This window comes from Pteropus medius, unplaced genomic scaffold, assembly GCF_902729225.1.
Source record: "Pteropus medius unplaced genomic scaffold, Ma_sr-lr_union100, whole genome shotgun sequence".
In the NCBI taxonomy this organism is placed as follows: Eukaryota; Metazoa; Chordata; class Mammalia; order Chiroptera; family Pteropodidae; genus Pteropus; species Pteropus medius.
The window spans coordinates 10,515,909-10,541,960 of record NW_024350319.1 but is presented as its reverse complement, the minus strand read 5'-3'; the positions used below and the strand labels follow the sequence as shown (position 1 = coordinate 10,541,960).

The 26,052-nt window shown below is 33.5% G+C and overlaps 1 protein-coding gene across 9 annotated transcripts in view; it reads left to right on the top strand.

Moving 5' to 3' along the window:
- The first annotated feature begins 73 nt into the window (after positions 1 to 73).
- Positions 74 to 26,052, top strand: part of ZZZ3 (zinc finger ZZ-type containing 3) — an 84,990-nt gene continuing 59,011 nt past the window's right edge. For 3 of the 9 annotated variants that reach the window (XM_039838637.1, XM_039838635.1, XM_039838629.1), the window contains exon 1: positions 332 to 471. Coding sequence is in view for 1 of the 9 variants with exons in the window: in XM_039838639.1 (XP_039694573.1) it covers positions 89 to 471 (383 nt within the window). In the remaining 8 variants the exon portion in view is untranslated. Of the gene's footprint in view, positions 472 to 1,037; positions 1,112 to 26,052 lie in introns of those variants that run through there. The other 6 variants (XM_039838633.1, XM_039838632.1, XM_039838638.1 and 3 more) reach the window with 4 other exon arrangements.

Sequence of the window (26,052 nt, the reverse complement as noted above, 5' to 3'; positions counted from 1 at the left end):
AAGGGCAGGATGAAGCGGATTTCCAACAAAAAGGATACTGGGACGCCTTTCCTCCAAGGATAGGACCAAGTTAAGACTCTCGCACGGGATGGACTGGGCCCTGCCTTCAGAAGACCAACCCTCGCCTGGGGGCAAAGGCGGACCGCTGGGGCGGACCTTGTCGGCCCCGGGCATGCCGGCGCTGCACCGGCCGCGGATGCCAGCAGGCGGTGTAGTGAGCGCGCCAGCAGCAGCCGCCGCCGCCCGCCCGTCCCAGCGAGGAGGAGAAAGGAGGGGACCGGAAGGAGCCGCTGGTGCTGCGGGAAGTGGCAGGAGCGGGAGGCGGGGACCCACCTGGAAGCGCCGCGGCGCCGCTGTCGACCTTCCTGCGGCTGCGGCGGCCACCCGAGCAAGTGCTGTGGCGGGGGCGGAGAGCGGCCACGGCGGCGGCACTTCCCCGAGTGGCCCGCGGCGGCCGGCCCCACAAGAAAGGTGAGCAGGCGCTCAGGGCACGTGGTCAGGGCCAGACTCCGAAGAGGGAGAAGGCAAGAGGAGGAGGGAACCCGGATCGGTTTGGAACCCGGATTTGGAGCCGAGTCCTTAGAGGGGGTGGGCTGGAGGCGGCGGCAGCGGCGACGGCGAAGCCCCCACGTGGGGCGGGGGTGCGCGCGCACGTGTGCGCGGGCGAGAAGGGGCGGGAGGGCTCTTAGGAGGGCAACGGGCGCGCACTCGCTCACTATCGGCCCACGTGATGGGCACGCCGAGTCTCCCACGTGACAAGGAGGCTGGCTGAGGCTGAGCGATACGATGTTTGTGTGGTATAACCGTGGTCATCGGAGGTTCTAAGAGTTGTTTGCCACTTCTCTTTTCTAGTAGGGGAAATAAACTAATGTAAGGCAGAAGAGACTTCCTGCTCTTTATTAAATGTTTTTTAGTCCTTTAAGCACTTTTAAGGACCGAACTACTGCTTTTTCTGTACCGCCATGTTGGTTCTAGGGGGAACTCGCGAGATGCTAGTGGGTTTGTGTCGCGAGATTGCTCGATTCTCGCGGGACCTGGTTGGCAGAGCAGTTGTCCTGGATGGCGGAGCCTTGGGTTCCGGGGGCCTGGGACCCGCAACTCTTTCTACCAGGCAAGTTGTTAGGGAGGGGCCGGGGGCGAGTGCCTCTTGGTGCCGGGAGACGTGCTGTGTCAGCTTCCTCTAATCCTGAAGGGAATACTTTGACCCCATTGAAGCGACACGGTCTTCCTCCCCACCCCCCGCGGGCGCTCCGCCACCTGCAGTCTGCATCCCTCAGCCCGGGCACCTTCTGTAATAGTTCCACCCCTGTCCCAACTCACTGGAAGTCTGGATCCGTGCTCGCGCAGACGTGATGATGCCATTGGATACCGTTCCTCTTACTTTCAAACGTTCTTGTCAGTTTCCCCCTTGTTGCCATTTTCTAAAGAATTTCAGACCTGTTAACCATTCTATTGCTGTTTCTGCTGCGGTACCTTTCTTCACTGACCATTTTCAGACGCTTAAAACAGAGTGCCTTCCATTCTCCCTGGATATCATTTACTCCCATTTATTTGGCCGATGATAATTTCCTCATCACTCTAACTTTGTATTTACAATAACTTCTGGCAGTATTTGGAAGGACTCCTTATGTCTCTGACGGCACTTGATGTCAGAATAAAATTGTTTTCATTTTTGTACGTACCTATTAACTCAATTATCGATAAGCTTTTGATTACTATTGTGTTTCGAGGTTGCCATCTTTGATGTTCAGGGATGGTAATTTTAGATTACATATTTAAGGTAGTGGAATGTTTTAAGTGAAATTTTAAATTTTAAATTAAACTTCTATTTATAAACTTTGATAACAGAGTTTGAGTTCAGTATTTATTAAATTAATTCCATCAAATTAATTTTTCTCGAACTTTGTCTTACCAGAAATTTGCAGTAGACAAAAATATTCTTGAGCACTGTTTGAATTTTTTTATATTCCTTGTGGGGAGTTAATTACTAAGCTAATTAGATAACCAGGTAATCCAGTCAATTTTTTTTTAAGTTACAAAAGTTATTTGTCTCTACACTTAATACAGAGTAGTATATATAAAGTAAAAGGCTCCCTCTTACTTTACCAAGTTGCCTTCCTCAGTCTTAAATCTCTGTGCCCACCCTTAGTGGTAGCTGTGTATTATTTCAGATATTTTCTATGTATTTTTTTTTTTAATGAGAAGGAAGTGGAGTGATGTTTTAAGATACACTGTCACAACATTAGCAATTAGTAAAATTTTTCCAACTCAATTAAATTTTTATTTCGTGGTGCATGCCTATTGTCTTGACTCATGCATTCTTGCTTTACATTTTTTTATTTGTGCAGATTTTTGGGTGGTATAGTTTTGTGAAAATTTCTTGAGTAATAGCACTATTATTTTTGCACTAGAGATTTAGTATGCTGGTAGCTTTGTATACAAATAAAGTTCATGTAAAATTTTAAAAATCTATTTTATAACTTTAGTTTTATATTTTTATGTTAAATATTATATATTCACACTCGTTTTCATGTTTATATTTTTAAACATATATTCTAAATTTTAACCCAATTATGTGTATAGGAGTTTTTACAGAAGTTTACAAAGTTATCAGCTCAGTGAAAGTAATAGTTCTGACCATGCACTCTAGTGAGCTCAATTGGAGAGTGGTTCATATATTAATAGTTAGTATAAACATACATATACTCAAAAGTTGCTAAGCAGCATTTCGTGATTGTCGTTTTTGTATTTTTCCTCCCAAACCTATCAGCATTATTTATCAGACCTGTCACATTAAAAACAAAACAAAACAAAAAAAACACACTCTTTTTAGGCAGTGTGGTTTTCCATTGTAGTAGGTCAATTAGGAATGTTGAGGGATAAATTGATAACCGAGAGGTGTGATGTGGGAAAGAGGAAAAGGAGACATGTATATAGGTTGATACTGAAATGGAATTAGAGAAATTGCGGAGAAAAGGATGGTAGAAGGTTGACAGAGCCATGGTTCAGAAGAATAGGCACGCTCATGATGGTTGGAGGGCAATGTGAGTTGACCAGAATTTAGGATTAGTGTTTGAGGCGATTTTTTTCTGTTAAATAACTTTCTTTTAGACAACTTTCAGTCCTACCCCCAAATTGCTTGATATCACCTGTCCTAAAAAGTCAGCAACTGAAGTTGATATTTAATTGAAATTATACTTAGGTATAGCCCTCTTGTCAAATAACATTTGAGTACATTTTAATTATTTTTAGAAGTAGGAAATTGTGAAAATGACAATTCAATGAAGTCACTGTTCTATAATGGCCTTTGCAAAAGTATTTACAAAGTTTTGCTTGGTGATATGGCCTTTTGTAGTTCATGTGTGCATCTGATCCTTGCAATAATATGTGTTCCTTTTAGAGCTTTGTTTTATAGACTTTTTGGTAGCAGATTTTGGGAATTACCAGTCTGTAAAAGACTATGATAAAGACTAGTACAGACTAAATTATCTAAAGTACAGGGTAGAGATATATTGAGAAAATCCAAGAAAGAAGAGGAATGTATCTTATATGATTTGAGTTTGCTTGAGTAAAACTTGACCAAGAAATTTTATTTTCCTTTTTCTCAGTTATTACTGTCGTAGAAGTGGTCTATGAGTACTAATTAGCTTCTGTAATCAGAGAAAATGAGTAACAGTGATAATATACTGATTTGTCCTTGCATTTTTCTTAAAGTCTAACACAATGCTAATTTCCATCGATCTGTAACTTTGTAAACGATACAGTGTAATACTATGTTACATCTTAATTATATCAAGAATATAAATTTTATTTCTTACCTCTTCTTGACAGTGTCCTCCTAGAGGAATTACAGTAAATTGTTTGATCAGAAATTTCAATGAGAGTACGTTACAGGTGCCTTTTTTTTTTAATCTAATTTCATGTGAAAATTCAATCTGGATTTAACTGCAAAGAATATTTGCCAGAATTTTTGATTTTTAAAGTAGTAGTTAATACAGATGTGGTACACCCTGTGGTGTAAATTTCTGTAGTTAATACTACGATAACCACTGTAATTATATTTTTAAAAAATTGTATTCTAAAAACCACTATTAGTAAATATTTTGCAAAGTCCTAAGTCTTGACTTATAAAACCATGGAAGATGGTCTTTCATTTTATTTGAATTTGTCCTCACCTCCTTCTATTTTTTTTTCTTTTTAGCTGTTCTTTCTCATTTATGTAGGTAATTTTTGTCTTGTCAGAGACAAGTGAGTAACTTTCCCTGAGATTATCAAATTACTACATATTCAATTATTTTATTATTATTTTTGGAACTACAGTATGTTTATAAGTAATTCAGTGCCTTTTTGAGTGCTAGTGATGTTAGCTAAAACAGCAGAGATTGAGACTTCAAAATAACTGTAACCAAATACAATAATTCTGTGGTCTTTATTCAGAAATTACTAATTGGAGTAAATAACTTTAAATTTTGCAGCCCTGAGAGGGTTGATTATCTGATTTTTTTAGCCCACAGGGCTATTTCATAGGGTTGGCCATTGGAGTTAGGCACACTGACAGCTGAAATGTCATTTTATATCAAGTGTAAAGGAAGAAGAGCTATTAAAAAGAAGATAGGACTATAGAAGTTAATAATGTTGAAAGGTCATTACATAGACAGTGTTATAATCATTAACTTCCTAGGGACTCACAATATTATAAAGAAGTATATAGTACGTGATGTGTCACAATGATGACCTTAATCATAAATAAATTTTTATTCTATGTTCTGTGAGGAAGTAAGAAGTTGGTATCTTTTAAAAATATTATGAGTAAATGTTTTTCAAAGCCTTATTAATGCTTTTCAGTTTTCTAGAAAACTCATTCACAGAACTTATGATAACAAAAATGATGCCGTTGTATATAGAATTTCCTTTATTTTATTGCCTTTATTTTTGTATTTAATTTTACCTCCCAAATAAGGCTCTATTACATGTAACATTTGATAGTAATAATTAACCAGTTGTCTAAAGAGTATAGAACATTTGTTGATGGACGAATTTTCAGAGCAGATAATTAGAATTAGTAAATATCCTGTCTGTGTGATTCGGTTTTATAGTTTTGAACCTTGATATGGAGTCTCCATCCTTAGCACACTGAGTGTCCTGAGATGAGAAATATTTCATATTGTAGTGGATTTTCTTTGTTGCTTTGCTTGCTGCTGTAGTCTCTCTTAATATGTTAATTTAAATCTCCTGTTTCCTTCAATGGTAGATGGTATTTGATTTAGGTTTAAAGTATGTATGCATGTGTTTTAATGATTTAATGGCTGGCTTGAGGATTTTAAATCATGGGAATTACTTATATTAACATTTTGATATGTTCCATTTTAAATGTGTATCTTTTTACATACTTGCAGATAAAACAAATTTAATTTCATGTCCTGTTTTAAACCTAATGTTAGGTAACATTTTCCCATTCTCACAATGAGTCTTCATAACCATCATTATTAATAGTTGTATGATGTTCCATGTGTAGTTATATCATTCCCCTATTCTAACTTTTTGCATATATAAATAACAGTGTAAAGACATATATACATATTTACGGTATATAATATTATCTAGTATGTTGCCAGAAATGATTTTAAGCTCTTAAAACACATTGTCACAATATTTATCAAAAGTATCAATTTATATTCATGTCATAGTGGCTGTTGCTCTATATATCTCAACATTAAATATTGATAAAACTTAATAAGGTGTAAATCATTTTATACCACTTACTGCTTTTTTTCTTAGATTACTACAGAGGTGAAACATTTCTTTATGCTTAATAGATGTATTTCTTTTGTGAATTTTTAAGATAAACAGTTTTAAAATTAATGTAAACAAATCTTTTGACCTAATTTTGTACTACTCCTGATCTTATGAAATTCCCCTTTTTCCAGAAATGTAATTAATAAACAATACTGATTTAATACTGTTTCTTTAGTTTTTCTCTAAGTTAAATTTAAATAAATTTTTACCTCATTTGGTATTGGTGTGAAGTGAGGATCTAACTGTGTTCCTCCAAATTGGTAATTGTCTTAACTCTTTATTAAATAAGCCTTTATTTTCCCACTGTTTTGTTTCAATTTTACATTCTAAATGTTTATATTTGATATTGTTTATTTTTATCCTAAACTTAAAAATATTAGTATTGTTTTTTAGATGATTCTTTGACATGTTTAATATTGTTTACCCTGGTCTCTCTTTATTGTGTTTGTTTTCTGATTGATTTTTAAGAGCACTTTCTAAGTTGAGGATAATAAAACTCATCCTGTGCAAAACAATGTTTTATAATTTCTTTTCTTGTCAGCCAAAATTTGAAATATTCCCTTTCTGTACCCAGAACCTAGTAAGATTAAATGAAGCAACTTCTCCTTTGAATGGACAAAATATGAAACTACTTAAGAGAATAGTACCAGAGGCTATAAAGAGAAAACTACTTTGGTAGATTTTGTAAAATTGGAGAAATAAACTTCTAATATTAACAATTTAGGATGTGTGTTTATGGTGTTTCCTTTATTAATACAGTAATATACAACTTGACATCATATGTCTGTAATAAGTTTAATGAAAAGTGGTATTAGGTAGTTTAGGACTCATGTTACAGAATCACAATACCTTTCTTCAGCTGTTAAGAACAACATGGCAATGTGCTGCATTTACTGAAATTTAGTAATGAATGACCTAAGAAATTCCAGATGGGCGATAGTTGGGGGCATCCAAGCTAAGGAGAGCATTTGCATTATTGAAAGTTCTTATTGTTTAGGAAGATGTGTTTTTTTTTTCTTTATGAAATAATTATTCAAGGTATTAATCATTTAAAAAAGTGAGATATTTGTATTTATTTACATTTTAAAATTTTGATGGCTCCAAAGCTGTTATTTTATTAAATAATGACTTTAACATCTTCTGCTGTTTACACATTAGTGTAATTACATTAATGCTTGGAAGAAACACCAGATTAACTGAGTGTGAACCCTTAATAAATATTTGAAAAGATGTGTGTCCTGTGCTTGGGGAAAATATAAAGAGAATTGGCAGATGAATAACTTAATCTGATGAAATTTCCTTCTACCTTGGTTTGGGGTGAGATTTAAAGAGATTGGAACATAATTTATATTTATTATTTCTACAAGAACTCTGCTACCCCATAAGGGATGAGTTGATTTGATAAATGGCACTGAAGTGGTCTAGGAAATAGCAGTTGCTAATTGTATTCTAACACTTATTTACCTTCCTAACTAGTTTTTTTCTTTTAATTGGTCAGAAGCTTAAGGAAAACAGATCCTGCAGTTGGTATGTAGTTCCTTATTGGAAAGCAGATTTATGTATTTTATCAATAAATTGAAATAATGCTTTATTTTGCTTAGCTGTATTATAGAGGTAGATACCAAGATTTTTTTCCTCCTGAAAACATGTGTTTGTGAGCTTTATCTACTGATAACCTTTGAGGAGCTTTGTAATACTTTTCTATATTAATTATCCACTTCCCATCCAAACTTGTAATTCTTAATCCTGTCTCCACTAAATATAAATTTTTAATGTTTTTGTGGTAACATGTTTCATGTGAACACACCTGTGTAATCATTAATAAGAATCAAGAGAACATTATCAAAACCTCAGAAACTGTCTTGCCCTATTTTGGTCATTAAGGGCCCCCCCCGCCCCCGCCCATTCCCACCCCATGGAAAACCATTATTTTGATGTCTAGTACCACAGAGTAATTTTGTCTGCGTTTGAACTTTAATTTCTTTTATAGCATTATTGCATCTTTATCCTGTTTTGATAAGAATAATCTGAGAAATCCTAGACCTCAGTCAAATACCTGGAGATCTCAGCACTTTGACTTAGATATTCTCACGGCATTCATAGTTTTCAAGAACTACAGAGAAGGGGACATCAAAGAAAAGCCTTTATTTTCAGCTTGTATAGTGGACCTGTTTGTGTTTTAATGTTATTTAGGCAAACAGGATACTTTTAAATGCTGTCACTGATGATCTACAGGAGCACCTCAGCTTTTATTTTATTTTTCCACTTGAAAATTTTGTTTTCAGTACTCTAGTACAGCATTCCTGACTGACTAATGGCTTTTTGGACTTTTATTCTATTAGTTGGCAGCTTTCTTTTCATTCTTTGAATTCTTTTCAAGCTGTGATTCCCATTCTAATTTTTATGACAGACACCCTCTGGTATTCTCTATTATTTCAAAGAATGTTGTGAGTGCTCCTCCTCCGCAAGAAAAAAGTCCCAATTTAAGTTTAAGCCATGTTACTTTTAAGACATTTATTTTATATTTATGAACAATACAGCATTGTGGTATACAGATTATAAAATCAAATTGGAGGCTACTAAAAAATTGAGCATCAGCTAAGAGCTTTACCCAGTTAGTATTTCAGGCTGGTTTCAAGTGTAATTGCAACTTTCTTATCAGAAATTCTCCCTATTTATTTTCTTTTCTGCTCCTCCCATTAGACTTTCTTAATTTTAAAGAAAGGCACAGTGAAAGATTTATTACTGAGTTCATGCACATAATTTTTCTTTCACATAAGTCCTGTGGTTAGCCTCGAAGATACACTTAATTTCCTTTGTAAATAACTTTTGGTTACTGTCAGTCATTAATTATTAGGGCCAGAATGTTATAAATGACTTGTAGCTGTTGAAATTAGCTATTTTGTTGAAGAATAAGTTAAGATTAACGCATACCTACATTTCAGACTAGTGATCTTTTATTTGTGGAGCTTTTGTGGAAATTAAATATGCAAAGTTTTATGTCTGAAAAAAGGTTTTTGTATTTTGCCTGGAGATTTTAAGTGTTGGACTTTGGGGGAACAGCATGTTATAGTAGAACATTGTCTCATGAAGAATGAAGGAAAGAGTAATTGACTTATGTAATGGTTACCACTAAATTTGAATAAATGCTATTGTTACTTGGCTAATCGGTCAGGACATTTTCCAGTAAGCCACATATGTAGGTAGAGCCTTTTCTTTCTAAGTTAGCAAAATTTCACCCAGGAAATTTGGATTCATTTGTAACTATAAGTCAGTAGTTCTCAAACTTTAGCATGCATGATAATCACCTGGAAGGTTTGTTTATTTTGTTTTTTAAAAATAATGGATGGCTGGGCCCCACTCTCATCAGGGCCATTTATGTACATTATATGTGTCTTTTTTGTTTCTGCTGCACAATGCTATATAGTTTTATGAACTTTTTGTATCATGTTTTATTTACAGTAACATTTGAATTTTCTTCCAGATCTTATATTCAAGGACTGTTTTTGCTAGGATATTATTTTAGACACAAAAACAACTGGAAGTAGGTATGATTTTAATATTTTGGTCTTTAGAAATCTCAAGTTTATTCATCAGGGTGTTATTTATCCAAATTGTTTTGTTCCCTCATACATTTTTTTGTGTGTAATTTTAGTAAGGCATTTCTTACTGATGTTTCAGATAAAATTTTGCACATTGGTGTCATATTTTTAAGGACCGTATTTGTTTATAAAAGAGTGCCACAAGGTAGTTCTTTACCTGGATCCCTGGTGTGCTAAAATTACACTTTGGGGTTCTATTCAAGTAAGACATGGCATATTTGCAGGATAAGTCTAAATGCTGGTGTTAATTTAAAGGTGGTAATATAAGGAAAGAACATTCTGGTCACCTTATTAATTAGATTTTTTTGGAGCATTTCTGAGTCCTATTCATTTTAAGTGTGTAAGTCAATGATTTCTAGTAATTTTACAGTGTTGTGCAACCATCCCCAGAGTCCAGTTTTGGAACATATCCATCAGTCCAAAAAGATTTATTTTGCCCATTTTAAGTCATTCTCACCTTCAGTCTATTATAGGGTTGTTTTTTTTGTTTTTGTTTTTTAATGAGCTGAGCATTTAGAAGTCCTTTAGTATAGTACTGTGCTATAGCTTAGTAGTAAAAACCTGCTTATAAACCTTAATTCACAAAGCTTTTTTTAAACTTGCTTTTAAGAAACTGAAAAAAAATATATTGTTATTCTAACTTTTATTTCTGTCCACTCAGATCAGTTTACCTGATTGGTAGGTTTAAAATGATACCAATGGTAGTGTTTAGGCCTGGGAGACATTCTTTCATTCACTAATTTGCTGCTTATAATCTAATGTATGAAGAGGAAATGAGAACGTAATTAAGGGAAAGTTCCATGATGATAGTGACAACTGTAGAGGTCTTGTTTGGTGGTCGCTTGGTTTCTGGAAAACTACTGTGTTTCTGTTATCTTGATCTCAGTTACTCACAGGATGATTCTTTTTTAAAGCTTTTTCTTCACATGGTATGTTTTAAGAATTTTGAGGATAAATAGCACAGCATGCTGAATTAGGTAGTTCAGCTTCCTGACTTTTTAAGTCTGTCTAACCCTGGGTTTTATGGTTGTATGTAAGGCTCTTTTAACACAAAAATATCTGAAGAATATGTTTTTGGTTTTGATTAGTGGATTAATATACTAATAATAAAGATTACTAGAGCTTTTGATAAATGCTCTGCTGGCAGTTTAATAGTTGAAGAGAATTGCTGGTGTGAAATTGATTCTGAGCAACAAGAAAGAGCAGTGAGGGACACGGAATTAACCATTACTGATCATCTCTTTTGAGCAAACAGACCCATTTTATAGTCAGTGCTTTTTGGTGTAGTGAAAAAACATTGCTTTGGAATTAGACCCGGATTTAATAAATCCTAGCGCTATCATTTATGAGCATAATATCACTAAGCCTTTATTTTCCTCATAAATGACATAGTACTTTGTATTTGTGTATAGAGTATATAAAGTACTTGATGTAAAAAAGGTGCTCAGTAAATGCTATTTGTTATTTTATTGATGTGGAAATGGAGGCTCAGAGAAGTTTGTTAACACTGCTAGTGACAGAATATCTGGCTCCAAAGCCTGTGCTTTTCTAAAACACTATTCTTGGTTTCCCAGGTAGAAATGGAAACCATGGGATTCAAAAGATAGTGACTGTGTCACCCTGGATTTCACTTTAGGTAGGAATTCATAGAAAAGCTGGTTTCAAAAAGTTCAAAAAAGGATTGGTAATGACCAGATGGTATAAACAGTAAATATTGATAGAAGGTTCTTAAAAATGAAACCTGATATTAAAATTACCAAAAATTTCCATTGAGGGGGAAAAAAAATGTATGAGTCATCTGGAGAAATTATGACTTCCACATGTCACGTCTAATAAGTTTAAAAAGAAGACTTATGAAGAATACCCATATAAGTAATGGTACATAAAGTAATGGTTAATACAAAAAAGTCACGTCAGTAAGAATGTGGGAGGCTAGAGCTCTGAATGAGTTAAAGTTTGTTAAAAAAAAAAAAAAACAACCAAAAAACAAAAGAAAAACTTAAGGACACCTGAAGGGGCTAGTTTTAACTAAATTCAAAGCAAGATCAGTAAAGAAGATAAAATGAGAACACTCAAATCCTATTTTTTTAGACCTAGGAGAACAATTTTCATAACTGGAAAGGAGACAACCCTGTTTAAAGGGGAAAATTCTATTCCATGATATGTAGTACTTGAAAAATAGTATTTACTTTCATTAAATAAAATTAGATCTGTAGTTCTAATGTTAGTAGAGCAGTGAAGCTTCATTGTTTCTTGTGTCTGTGGCTACTTTTGGGTGTAGAGAAGACCATTTATAATTTTTGGTAAAATAATATTGAGTAATTAAAATAAAATTTAAAACTTGTCTTTAAGTTTAGCTTGTACATATTATTCTATTAATCTAATAAGTTTAATATAAACTGAGAATAATTTTATTTTTCTGGGTGGGGTAGGGGAATGACACTTTGATTAATATATTTTAGTAATTCTAGTTGAATAGATTAAATCTCCCTTAAAATGCCCTTCCCAGATAAAATGGCTTCTGTACTTGTTTTCTTTTCCTGTAATACTCTTCTTACATACTTGGATGGCTTGCTCCCTTACTTCTCAGTTTCAAATGTAATCTGATCTAGAGAGATTTTCCTTGGTGCAGGAGTTTCCAAGGGGCATCATTTACGTAGACTTCTGTATGAATGGTGCTCACTGGTGTGACCCTCATTATCCCATCTGAAAGAGTGCCTTTTTCCTTCACCTTCCCTGGTTTATTTTTCTTCATAGTAATTATCATACCTGATATTTATTGTTTGTCTCTTCTTATTCAAGTATAAGAGCCATGAAGTTTTGTTCACTGTTTTAGTTCTCAGAGCCTAGAATGATGCTTAGGTCCTGGTGGATGCTCAGGGATTTTGTTCAGTGAGTGAGTTTACACTGTAGTGTACTTGGAACAATATTGGGCAGTAGGGAAATGCACTTTGAATGTTAGCTGTTAGTGCTACTACTGCTGCTTAACTTAATTGCAGTCTTTATATTTATACATTGAATATACCAGATCTTGTTTTTTAGCACTTCATATGCCTTATGGAGTAAATGTGAAATTTCAATAAGCAGGACTTTCCCAAATACTTAAAACTCTTAAAGTTAATAAATGAAGTTTGTAAATATGGTGAGTCACAAGTTCTCTTAAACATTTCAATATTGCTAATTAATCAAACCAAATACTCTTATACCTTTAAAGTCACAAGTCTGAAGTCAGTTACTATCTTAAATTTAGAATCATAAGGCTGTCAGTTTCTATAATGTTGATTCTCCTAAATATGAGTCAAGAAAAAATATATATAGTTTTAAACTTAGAAATATTAATATCAGTTTGATATGCTTAATTTCAGTATTCTAATTCATTTTAAAGGCTGGGCAGTCATGTAAGGGAAGTGTTTTTGTCGTCTCAAGTTGAAATTTTTGCGACACAGTTTATGACCACAGATAGTTACCGTTCCTTGACAGGCTGATTATCAGCCTGACATTGGCCTTGGAAGCTGCCTCTGTCTAGGTAGTTTTTCTCATGCCACAAATGAACACATTGAACCTTTAACAAAAATGATCCCTATGATAACAGTGGAAGTCCAAGACGGTGCCCTTTGGTTTCTTCTGAATTCAAGGTTAAAGCCTTTCGTAAATATTTTGTAACAGCTTTTTAATTCCATTCCCTGATCAAGTTCTGTAAACCCCACACAGATTGCTTCACCACTTCATTAGATTCCAAGAATTCATTTTCTTCTACCTAAATGACACAGGTTTTAAATAACACAAAGAAACTGAGAGGTGTTGATATCTTTCGTTAGTTTGTGGTGCTCAAAGTATTCCAGAAGATCAGAAACATATTAAGTCTTATGTTTAAAAAAGAAAATAATTTTGGAAATCATTTTCCATCCTTGTAGCTGAGGTAGAGAAATACAGGATAGCTCATCAGCATTAAGAACATTACAGTAATAGGTGTAAAAAACCTTTGTTAAATAGTGTTATATAAATCGTACTACAAAGAGATCAGTGCCAAACTTACCAAGATGTGTCTAAAAAGGCTATTTTGTCCTTGTCCACTTTAATATGTTTATTAATACTTTGGATAAATATACAGTTCTTACAGAATTTCTGAACAGCTCAGCTGGCAAAGATAGATGACTAAAGTAACTTTGAAAATATTGCCTGAAATCACAGGCAGGAACACCTATAATGTAAGTGCTTAAAAGTGAGGAGATAAAGTATGGAATTCAATTGAAAATGTTCTGTGAGCAGAATTCTGTTCAATTCACCAATTTAAAGTTATTTGTACTAAGAATAAAAAATGAATTGTACTGTTCCTTCAAGGAGCCTATAATCAAGTAGGAAATACAGACACATCAAGCTATATATTGTAAATTCTATGATACAAGAATGAACCATTATGGGGGCAAGAGAGGGAACAATTCTGATGGGTCATTAAATTGGACTTTGAGGAAGAAGAGTTATCCAGGAATTGAAGATAGGGGAAGTCATTGTGCCTTTTCACCCCCCACCCCCCAAATCGGGAACTGAAAAATCAGAATCAAGGCTGTATATATTAAGACCTATATTTGTGAGCAGATAAAGAATAGTTTGGAATGGGAGACTAGTTAGACTATTATTCTTGTCTGATGGGGGTGATGATGACCTGAAATGGAGCAATAAAAATAGGATAGAAAGAGTAGGCAGTTTCTTTCAAGACATTTTAGAAGTAGAATAAATAGAGTTTACTGATGTCTCAAAGTTCTTTAGTGTGTGTGGTTAGATATTTTTCATTGACGTTGACACAGGGAGGAGATAATTTGGGTGGAAGTAGGAAGAAAATGACAAGGGATTTGTATTTTTTAAATACAAGGTAGTTTTGGGACATCTAGATTGGTTGCTCAGAATATGCTAGTCTGAAGCTTGGGATGGAGCTTAGGGCTAGACATAAAACTGTTTATAGGTTAAAATTATCTGAAAGAGTTATACTGATTTTGTCTATGGAGAGAGGATTTGAAAGGGACATATACATTTTGGGGAGAAGTAGGAAGAATCACAGTGCATGAGAAAAAAGGAGGGAAAGAGACTTGGAAAATTTATCTTAGAAGTAGGAAGAAAACTAAAAGGAAATGGAAGTCAAAGATGGGAGTTTCGAAGAAAGGAGGGAAATGATAACTTGGTTAAAATCTTCAGAGGGATTTTAAATGGTCGGGGGACTGAGAAGAGAAATCTTTAATTTGAGGGAATAACTAGCTACATTTAATAGAGACTTAGGGGTTTGATTTTGCATACTCTCAGAGATCCAACCGTATGAGTTGCTTAAAAAAGAAAAAAAAACAAATGAAGTACTAGGCTGCATTAAGAAGATTCTGCCCCTAATAAGGGATATAATGTGTATTTCATATTGGTTAGAACACATTTACAAAGTTGACCTTTCTTCTGGAAGCTGCATTTTAAGAACAATAAATAAAGAATTGGTGTGTCAAGAGGAGGGTAACCAGATGATGAAGTGCCTGAGAACCATTGAAGGACTTGAGAGTGCTTACTGTGGAGAAGGAATAACTAGGTAGGAATGAGTGAAGAATGGGAGGGGTCAGCTATTTTCAGGTAACGAAAGACTGTAATGAACAGTTTTATAGAGCAGAACTAGACCAGGTATACTGTCAGAATTTTACTTAAGAAGTAGGATATTCTCTTAAATATTAAATTATAGTTACAATGATCAAAATCAGAAAATTTACCGTTAATGTTATATCTAATTTATAGTCCATAATCAAATATTGCAAATAATCCTAATAATTATTACTTCCATAGCTTTTTAAAATCAAGGATCATGTATTGTATTTAAGTATTTTGTCTTAGTCTCCTTTAATCTGGAACTGTTCAAGTTTCTTGACCTTGACATTTTCGAAGAGTTTAGGCTAGTTATTTTGTTGAATGTACCTCAATTTGTGTTTTGATGTTTCCTTTTGGTTAGATTCAGGCTATATACAGTTGACTTTTAAACAGTATAGGTGGTAAGGATACCTTCTTCCCCTACAAAGTTGAAAATCCACCTATAACTTGTGACTCCCCTAGAACTTAACTACTAGTAGCTTATTATTAACCAGAAGCCTTACCGATAACAATACTCGATTAGCACATATTTTGTATATATGTATTATATACTGTATTCTTATAATAAAGTAAACCAGAGGGGGAAATGTTATTAAGAAAATCGTAAGGAAGACGAAATACATTTACTGTATTGAAAAAAAATCCATACATAAGTGGACCTGCACAAATTCAAACTCATGTTGTTCAAAGGTCAACTGTATACTGATAACCTTTAATTCCAGTCACTGCAACATACATTCAGATTTCCCACCTGTCTGTATTTGTAAACTCTATTCTCCAGTAATGGTAATTTAACTGTATTTTGCCTTGTGTTTACCATTTGAACTGCTTAAAAATGGAGACAGGGTGTCCTGTGAGTTTAGAAATTCCGCTGAATTGGCAAAAGGATACTAACAACATTCCATAGTCATCTCATTTTATTTTTTATGGTAATTTTTGAGATTGGTATGTTTTTACCTTTTACAGAAGAGAGAAGTAGTTAATTTCTCGTCTGAGAAGTTGTAATTTGTTACCAAATATCTTAACTGCAAAGTTCATTTTCCTCTGTGATGGGGCAGCTAAGTCAGAAAAGCTATTAAGGTGTATCTTTAGGGCTAAATAACATCTGAGGTCTCTTTTAGACTGTAATGGAAATTATTTTGCATGTGTGCCATTGTTAACTGTATGGCTTTTCTGGATGATGTTTGTGAAGGGTATCCACTGATGTGTTTTTGAGTTAAAACAACTAAAGCCCAATTTAATGATGGCAAATTAGGGTAACAAATGCTCTTAGAATATATATGGGACTTGGGTTCTTAAATTTTCCCAGAAAAGTTTTTATAAATGAAAAATATGTGTTTATATTCTGTCTTCATAAATGTATGGTTCCTGTTAGATCAGCTATTTCTAGTTATAAATTGGAAGCAATGCAGATTAGCCTAGAATGATAGAAAATTTGGATGTGGTCACAATGATAGTATTTAAGGGCAGGGACATAATACTAGAGTTGGGCTATAACATAATGGTATAAAAGTAATTGTGGCCTGACTGTCTCACTTAAGAGGCATTATCCTTACCTGCTAGAAAACTAAACATACCTTTTCAGTACTCTTGGTCCCTATTGGTATACCTTTACTACAAATTTATCTTTCTGGCTTCTTGTATATAGTACCATTAGTTCCAAATTTAATTAACATTTTCAAAACCTTTTTATTGAAGTTTAACATACTTATACGTAAACCATATCATTAAGTAGATAGCTCAGTGAATTTTCATAAACAGAACACTCCTCAGTTAACCAGCAATTAGATCTAGAAAAAACATAGCAGGATTTCCTTCTAATCTCTTTCTATTTTCTCATCCCAAGGGTAATCTTTATCTTGACTTCTAACAGTATGGATTCGTTTTCTCTGATTTTGAACTTTATGTAAATGACATCATGTAGTATTAATTTTTGAAAGATTTTAAACTTAAATATTTTTACTAATGAAATTACAGAAACATAAAAGTTTTGTTCTTTCACTACTAGGGAAAAGATTACATTTTTATTTTTATGGTTAAAGATGTGAGTCTGCACTGATTTTTACATTGATGTGTAGAAATTTCCATAGGTATATATAATGAAATTGATGTTGACATTTCCAGGGAAACAAACAAATTATACTAATTTATTTCTTCTGGATAAAGATAAAACTTTTTTTTTTTTTTTAGTGAAAAATAAAGTCATCAAAAGAAGTTTAGATAAAAAGCAGGAATTAATTTGGAATATCCAACTTGGGTATTTTCTATAAGATTTTGATGATGTTATCTTCTGATGAACATAGTGCTTGGGAAGGGAGGTATTATGGTAGAAGAAAGATGTAAAAAGATAAAAGACTTTAATGATTGGCGTTTGAAATTAAAACTCTGAAAATAGACTTTGATAAGACAGAGTAGCATAAAACTTTTTTCTAGTAGGGAAGCTTAATGATACTTCACTTTATACCTTTTTCTCTTTTTCCTTTTCTGATATCCTGTGTTCCTTGGTAAATAATATTTTACACTCTGGGGTTTCTTACTCTGGAAACTGGGCCATGCTCTTAAACCAATGGATTGAAGTGGCATTTGGCAATGGTTCCTGAGAGAGATGTTTAATCTGAAGTTCTGATAACCAGGTATTTGACATTTGACTCCTGTATGTTTTTTTGAAAAGTGTTGCTATCTCAACGTCAAGTTACTCTGGTTTTTCAAATAAGAAAATTTTCCTTAGGCAAATCGAAGTGCCTCAGAATCAGCATTTATAATCTTCTGTAGCCTCGAACAGACTCACTATGTCTTGTTAGGGTTTCTAGCAAGTGTCTCTTTTAACCTTTGATTTCTGCTCTATTTATGACATGCCATCTTCAGGTTTGTTTAAATGAAATAATAATTAGTTAACATAGGTCTAAAGTTGTTTCATTAGTAGCATTAAAACACTTAAAACTACATTGAGTGATAGCAAATTAGTAAAGCATATTATAAGCTTTCCTTTCTATGTAAAGTACGCTTCATAAGCATTCTTAGTGTACTTTTTTGCAGTCACTTTAAAATAAATTTAGAATTTTTGTTAAATACAGCTTTATCTTAAAAGCAACTTGACATTGTCTGTCAAGGGCCTAAAGAATTCATATTCTACGACCTAGTATGTCTGTTTTAAAGAAGTAATCAGGCATGCAAACATACACTATATAAGGATGTTCATCAAAGTGTTATTTTTAATCACTAGTAAAATATCAGAAGTAGCCTAAACATCCATACAGAATGGATACTGTTAGATTAGGGACAAATAAGGTTTTTGTATAGCCACCAACAATTCAAAGATATTAACAATGTGACATGTTAAGTATGTATGGAGGGGAAGCAGGATACAAAATTAAGTATGTGTGTGTGAATTTTGATTTAAAAAATGCACACAGAAATAAAGATGGAAGGAAATACACCACTATATTAAGTGGTTGTTGAAATGGTTTAAGCACTATTTGTACTTTATATTAAAGATGTGTCTAATAATGATTATATAATAATATTCACTCAAATATATATTGGACATCAAGTTCTAGACTAGGCTCTGGATTATAAAAGTATAGAAAACAGATAAAGTTTTTCCAGTAGAGCTTATATTCAAGTTGTGGGAGACAGCAAGCAAATAATCGGTTGAACTTTTCGAATTGCTGTTATTTGACCATTTTTGACCTAAAAAACTGGCAAATTTATATGGTTCAATCTGATATTTATGTCAGGTGGTGATAAGTGCTGTGGAAAACACTGAAAGTAGGATAGAGCAGGTAGAGATTGAGGTTGCTTGGAGGTGGAAAGTGGCTACCAGGGAATATATGTAGGTGGTTAGGGAAGCTGGATGTGGAGATATCTGAGCAGAGGACTGAGAGAAGTGAGGGAGCTAACTAGAAAAGTATTCTACAGAGATGGTACAGTATATTGAAGTCCTGAAGCATTGCAATTGTGTATTGCATTATGCTTGAGAGAATGCTTTAATATGGTTTTGCAGTGTCGTGTATCATGTGTTCTAAATATGATAGCTTAAGCCAACAATATTAGTACATTAAATTTTCCTAGGCAGTAAAATAGAATTAAGATATGATTATCTTCTGTTTTTTACATATGTGTATTTTCTGGATAACCTTTTCTCTTAAAAGATTTATTTTCTAAGATTTTGTTTACTAAACAAATCGTGTTAATATTTCTGATCAGCACTGAGATAACTAACATTCCCGTATAACTTTCTAGTCAAGAAGCATAGGTAGAACTAATAATAACAGTGTAAATACAGTTGATTTTTCTCATTTGTGGGTCCCAACTTATAAACTCAACCTACTTGCTAAAATTATTTGTAACCCCCAAATAAATACTCCTGAAGCTTTCATGGTCATTCATAGACATGTGCAGAGTGGTGAAAATTTGAGTTGCTCAAGGCATATGTTCCCAACTGAGGTTGAACAAGATCATGCCCTTCCTTCTTTCAGCAGTAATATTGTAAGCAGTGTTCTTTTCGTGGTCTACTTAGGGCCATGTCTTTTGCATTTTGTATATTTTGGGGGGTGAGATTTTGCAGTTTAAAGTGACCCCCAAGTGTAGTGCTGAAGTGCTGTCTAGTGTTCCTAAGTGCAATAAGGTCTTGATATATCTTATGGAGAAAATACATGCGTTTGATGAGTTTCATTCAAGTATGAGTTATAGCGCTGTTAGCAGTGAGTTCAGTGTTAATAAATCAACAATATATATTAAATAAGGTGTCTTTAAACAGAAATACACATAAAACAAGGTTATTTATTGATAGTCTGATGAAGATGTGACCAGAGGCTTGTAGGAACTTAACTCTGCATTTCCCTTAGGAGAAATCCTTTGATATGGCTAATTCATTGTTTGTGGCAACTTTGTAGAACTTACTTAACTACTGTAAATAACAAGAATTATGTTATATAATAATTAATTATGGCAGTTGTAGGTTTTTGAAATATTGAAACTGGCTTGGAAACTCCTTAACCTCCACTATAGATTCTTATCTGTGGTGGAGCATCCACTTAGAGGTGGATTAGTAATAAGCTGGTGAAAACTTTTTGTCCTGAGAAAGAATGGCAGTGAAAATGCAAGAACTTAAAGAAATTGCTATGGATCCTGTAAGATTCAAGATCTTTGCATTGTGATATTCAGCCTTTGACATTGTTTTAAAAAATATTTCTGGTTGAAAACTGTCCAGAGAGAGGAATGGTAAAATATCCTAACTCACTATGAATCTTTACCTTGGTTTGACTTTTCCTAGTCTTAACTGTTCCTGATTTGTGTTGACCAAAATCTTGAGAAGTTTTAGGAAAGATGGAGCACGGGTTTTAGAAAGGGTTAAGTAATCATTTATTACCTGTGACTGGCTTTTAAAGAAACTGGCATTAAATAATATCCTTAAAGATAAAAAACACTGAATAAAATTAAAGGAAATTTAGCCTTTTCTCTAAATTTAACTAATTGACAAATTCTTAACCACTCTAAATATGACGTTGCAGAATTTGAATTTAAAATCATTATAAATGTAAGACTTGTTAATATTTTAAAGCCAGCACGTAAGAATCATAATTATTCGTAAGCATTTTTAAAGGGCTATATACAGTTAGGCAGCTCTGAAAAATCGTTTTAATGAGGAAAACTGCAAGTTAATAAAAAGAAAGCATTTATAAAAATTGAAGCTTGCTTTCTTTACATTACACATTTCACATAGGCCTTGCTGAATTATTAATACTTAAGTTGCAAATGTCCATTAAAGATGAATGATTGTGCAGAGCTGAGATCATGTCTTAATGATGGTAAGTGCATTGTACAAAACATGTACTTAATTAATGTATCTTCAGATGAATTAGTCTTCCTAGTTCAAGAATCATTTCTCAGCTAGTCTATTCCAGGAAAAACCTAGCTAGTCTGGACCTCAGAATGATATATAGATGCTTTCTCATCCCATTTCTTGTAAGTCATCAGTCAACTAAGGGACTTTTTTTGACTTAGGAAATTGAAATTCGGGTGGTTTATCTGGCTTCAGGTAGAACTAAATCAAAGTGTTAAATGATGTTCTTTTAGGGCTCTGTTTTTGTTGCTTGGCACTGAAAGTTGCAGCCATTATTTTTTGCTACTCTAGAGAGAATCCTATCTGTTAGATTGTCTCATTGGCCATATAACAGATCTCAGTGAGGGACTGTGATTGGTGCTTCTTGTGTCATATGCCATGTGCTTGCATGTGTGTGTACACATATATGTGTACATGTTGATTTGTTATATAAACAAACATACAGTATGCTCTCTTTTGTGTCTCTCTTTGTCTGAACAGTATGCTTGTGACTTTTAGCTTATTTTCATTTCTGTATATTACATTGTATGAATAATCAAGTTATATATCTTGCTGATGGGCATTTAGATAGTTACATATAGTGCTGGTATGAACATTCTTGTATGTGTCTTTAGATAAATAAAGACATGCATTTCTTTTTTATTCATATGTATACATGTCTGTTGGGTATATAGCTAGGATTGAAATGGTTGGGTCAGATGGTTTGTATTTATTGAATTGCAGATATTATTAAACAGTTTTCTGAATTGGTTGTATCAGTTTATACTTCTGTCAGTAGCATATCAGAGTTCTGGTTGCTCCACAGTCTTTTCAATGTTTGTTTTTGTCTTTTTAAAAAACCTTACTCATTGTGATTTTGATTTTCATTTCTTTGATGATTGATGAAGTAGAGCATAATTTCTTGTTTATTGGGTCTCTTTGTTGTGGATGAAATGCTTGATTGAGTCTTTGCCCATTTAAAAAATACTAGGTTGTCTGTATTATTGGTTTATAGGAATTTTTAAAATATATTTTAGACATGAGTCTTTTTTTTTTTAATCAAAATATGCATTGCAAATATTTTCTCCCACTCTGGGTTGCATTTTCATTCTCTTAATGGTGTCTTTTGGTGGACAGAAATTCTAAATTGTAATGTAATCCAGTTGCTCCATTTTGTCAAATACTTTTTGTGAACTCTAAGAAAATCTTTGTCTACTCCATGATCATGAAGAAGCTCTCCTGTTTTTTTCTAAAAAGCTTTACTTTTTACCCTTCACATTTAGATTCATAGTCTCTCTGAACTGATTTTTGTATATGGCTTGAGGTAGTAGTCAAAACACATTTTATTTCTTGTGGATATCCAGTTAACCCAGTATGATCTGTTGGAAAAAACCTTCCTTTCTCCACTGTACTGTAGTTTGTAATAAATCAGGTGATCATGTTTCCTCATACCTCTTTTGGTTAAAAAAAAGTAGTAGTTCCATTTACATATATTTAAAAATATTGTCAAGACTAAAACCCAGTCAAAGTAAAGATAATTCTAGAAGAAAGAATTGTAATTTTGATCTTAAAAATCCTTTGCTCTCATTGCAGCAGAATTGACTATTTAATTGACTTCTCAAGTTTTCTTTTCTAGGAGATAAATAGAAAATAAATAAAATGACATGCACTTTTAGTATCAAGCCTTATGCATTGCCTTGTGTTCAGGCTTCACACCTCTCTATAAATAGATGGATATCCTTTTCCTCTTTATGAATGAAGAGAGGGAATGGCTGGAGAAGAGACTAAGTGACTTAGAAGAATAAAACTTTCTTCTCTAGTTCTCTGTTAAATGATGTCATTCATTCAGCAAGAAACATACTATAGAGAACAATAATAAACCTGTCAAAATATCCTCTGCTTTTGATTAGCACTGGGCTATTTATTCTCACAGATTTCATATAAGTAGTATAAAGTTGTTTATTCTCAAGTAAATCTGTATTTTAACTTCTGGAAAACATGAATGTTGAGAATCATTGGGAAGAAGCATTAATTAACAGAGATCATGTATCAACTTATTTTTTAGACATAACCTTTCTTATTTTCTCCTGGAAGGAGTTTTATATTCACAGTGTTTATAGAATTATTAGCAGAATGCAGAGAGCCACAGAGTCTCATGAATTAAACTCTGGTTTATGCAGAAAGATCTAGGTTCATATTCTGCTTCTGTTAGTTGTGTGATCATAGGCATTTCTTGAGTCTGTTGCCATATGTAGGAAATGAAGATGGTACCTAGCCTGTCTACTTTTGAGGTTATCGTGAAGTATAGTATAATGAGAAAGTTCTTTGTTATTTTAAAGCACGGTATCACTAGAGTGGTTAAGACCGTATGTTCTGCCACTTAATTTGCTGTTGGATAAAATATTTAACTTTTTTAAGCCTCAGTTTTCTCATGTGTAAATGGGAATAATACCTACCTCCATAGGTTTTTGAGAGTTTTAAATGAGATAATGCTTATAAAGTATAGTGCTTGGCATATTGGACATAATAAATGTTAAACCATTATATACATTTATTCATTATGTACTATGTACTGGGGATATTTTATATAAATTATTTAATTCACAGGAAAATTCTATGTAGTAAGGAGTGCTTTTCCCCGATTTCACAGATGAGGAGAAATGCCAGAGGTTAATTGATCAAGGTCATATAACCAGTATAAGTGGTTTAGTTTGGATTGAAACCTGAAACTTTTTCTTTTCCGTTGTACTCAGATACCTTTAAATTTATGCTGTAGCTATGTTTACACTCAGATACCTTTAAATTTATGCTGTAGCTATGTTCTGTAACTATATCCAAGACAAATCACCTTGGATATAGTTACAGAATTTTTCGAAAACCGAATTTTGTGTATTTCCATGGTTTTCAAGAATCTTCTATCCTAACATTCCTAGGTTTCTTTAATTTACTCAATAGGCCATAGCCGCTACTACAGAAATAAACTTGCTTTGTTGATATATAATTAAGAACAGTTAATAGTTTGTTTACAAACCACTTGACTTGAGTCTGGCTGAGTTAGCTATTACAGAGTAACTTTAGATTTCACCTCCGGAAGGGGAAAAAATACTCTTTGATTTTATTCTCTATTTGTAAGGAGCTTTCTTTTAGTTAAATTGCAAAACTGTAATGACTTTATAGCTAGGGGGAAAGGTCAAAAGACCCAGCAGTAAAAAAGTACCTAGCCTTAAATATTTCTGGGTGAAGTTTTTTGATGCTGAATCTAGGGAAATAAAAATAGCCATTGTATTCAAAGGAAATCTGGAGAATTATAAGGCTTTTTTTTCCCTCCTGAAGTAGTCCAGTTTTTGAACTTGGAAAACTAATGAAAACCGTTAAAATATTCTTCAGCAAAGTACCTCCTATTTGATGGCATTTGACATAAACTCCATTGCTGTGAAATGGGCAGCATTCAAACAAACTCTCACTTGATGTTATATATTTATTTAAAATACATTTTAAAAAGAGTTTTTGGAAAGATTTGTGTATTTGAGACTGAAAGATTTTCTGTTGACAGTTCACCTATTAAGTTGAATTTTTAAGTCATTGAAAAAATAAAATGGGATTTATGAATCTTATCAATTTAGAATTTGTCTATTATGTGGAGTTAGCTGTAGGTATTTATGAAAGATAATTTGGTGTTTGTAGGACATAATAAAACATTGTTACCTAACTTTAATCCGTCTATGTTTTTGTTGTTGTATCTGGGTATAATCTGTATAATTCTTTTTTTTTTTTTACACCTACAGCACCTGGTCTTCCTAGATGGTCTCCCATCCAAGTACTAACTCTGCTTAGCTTCCGAGATCAGATGAGATAGGGCGTGTTCAGGATGGCATGACTGTAGACTGTATACTTCTTTAGACTTTTTTTTGACTAAACTGTTTCTTGCCTACCCTCAATTAAAAAAAAAATTATTGGTTTGATGCACTAGTTATACTCTTTCATAATACTTTTTAAAATAAAAACTACCTAAGTAAAAGTTCATTATTTTAGTACCTGAACTTCTCAGCATAGGAATGAAAAATAAATTTTGAGAAGCATTGAATTAACGAATTATTACATAAATCAGTATTTTTTCATAGGAAAAAATGGGAAATAGTGATTAGTTAATGAGTCTGTAGCTTACAGAAAAATCGCTTCTACATGAGTTTTTAAAACTCCATTTATCTCCTTGTATTCACTTGTTTTTATGTTTTCACTTTATTCAGTACTTTTTTGATCCACTAATATGAAATAGAATTCTTGAATAGTATTTGGAAATGATAACCTGATAGTACTTTGTCTTTTTAATACTTATTTGTATATATGATGTCATAATATCAGTATTATTACAAACTCAGTGGTCCCAAGTTATTGTACATAATTAACTGACGTTTTAAAAAGTTTTACACACCAGCCCAGTATAATTTTCAAAAAAAAATTTTGGGATCGGTGTGGGGTTGCCAGCTTTTAATTTTGTTAAAAAAAAAAAAGACATTAGGAAAATAACAGAAACCTCCTTTCATACCAAAGAGAATTGACATAAATTCAGAATATGGAAGTCTTTAAATTGAGTAAATCTAGCTTCATGGAAAATGAGGTATATTTTCTGGATTTTACTCACCTCACTGAAGATCAGTTTGGGGGACCCAGTAGCCTAAACACAGTTTGATTACATTACCCTTTTCAGGTTTTTGTCCTAGCTCTCTGATGGTTCTTCGTCAGTTTCTTGAATTGTCTCTTCTACCTTAGTAGGTGGACATTGATACTTTCAGAGTTTCTGTCCAAAACCTTTTATTCTCACTTACCTTGGTTGCATAAATTATGCATCTGTGAATTATTCATGTTCTGAGAATTAGCGTGAGATTTTCTACTTCTAAAATGGAATAATACAATCTTTTGCTGAAGGTTTTACTCTTAGATTTTACTTTGAGCTAATTTAGAGCAATCACCTATATACCGTAAGTCAGAGAAAGCAAGTTAAATGATCTTCCTCACCATTGTGCGTGACATTATGAAAGTGCACATTATATACAAAAGAAAAAATGTGAATGATTGGATATGTATATGATATGTATAAGGGTGGGTAATTTGGATGAAAGAGTAAAAGGAAATTTACACGGTTACTCTTAGGGTTTTGGTTTAGACGATAGGGTATTTTGTAGTGTCATTTATTTAGATAAGTAATTCTGATGGGTA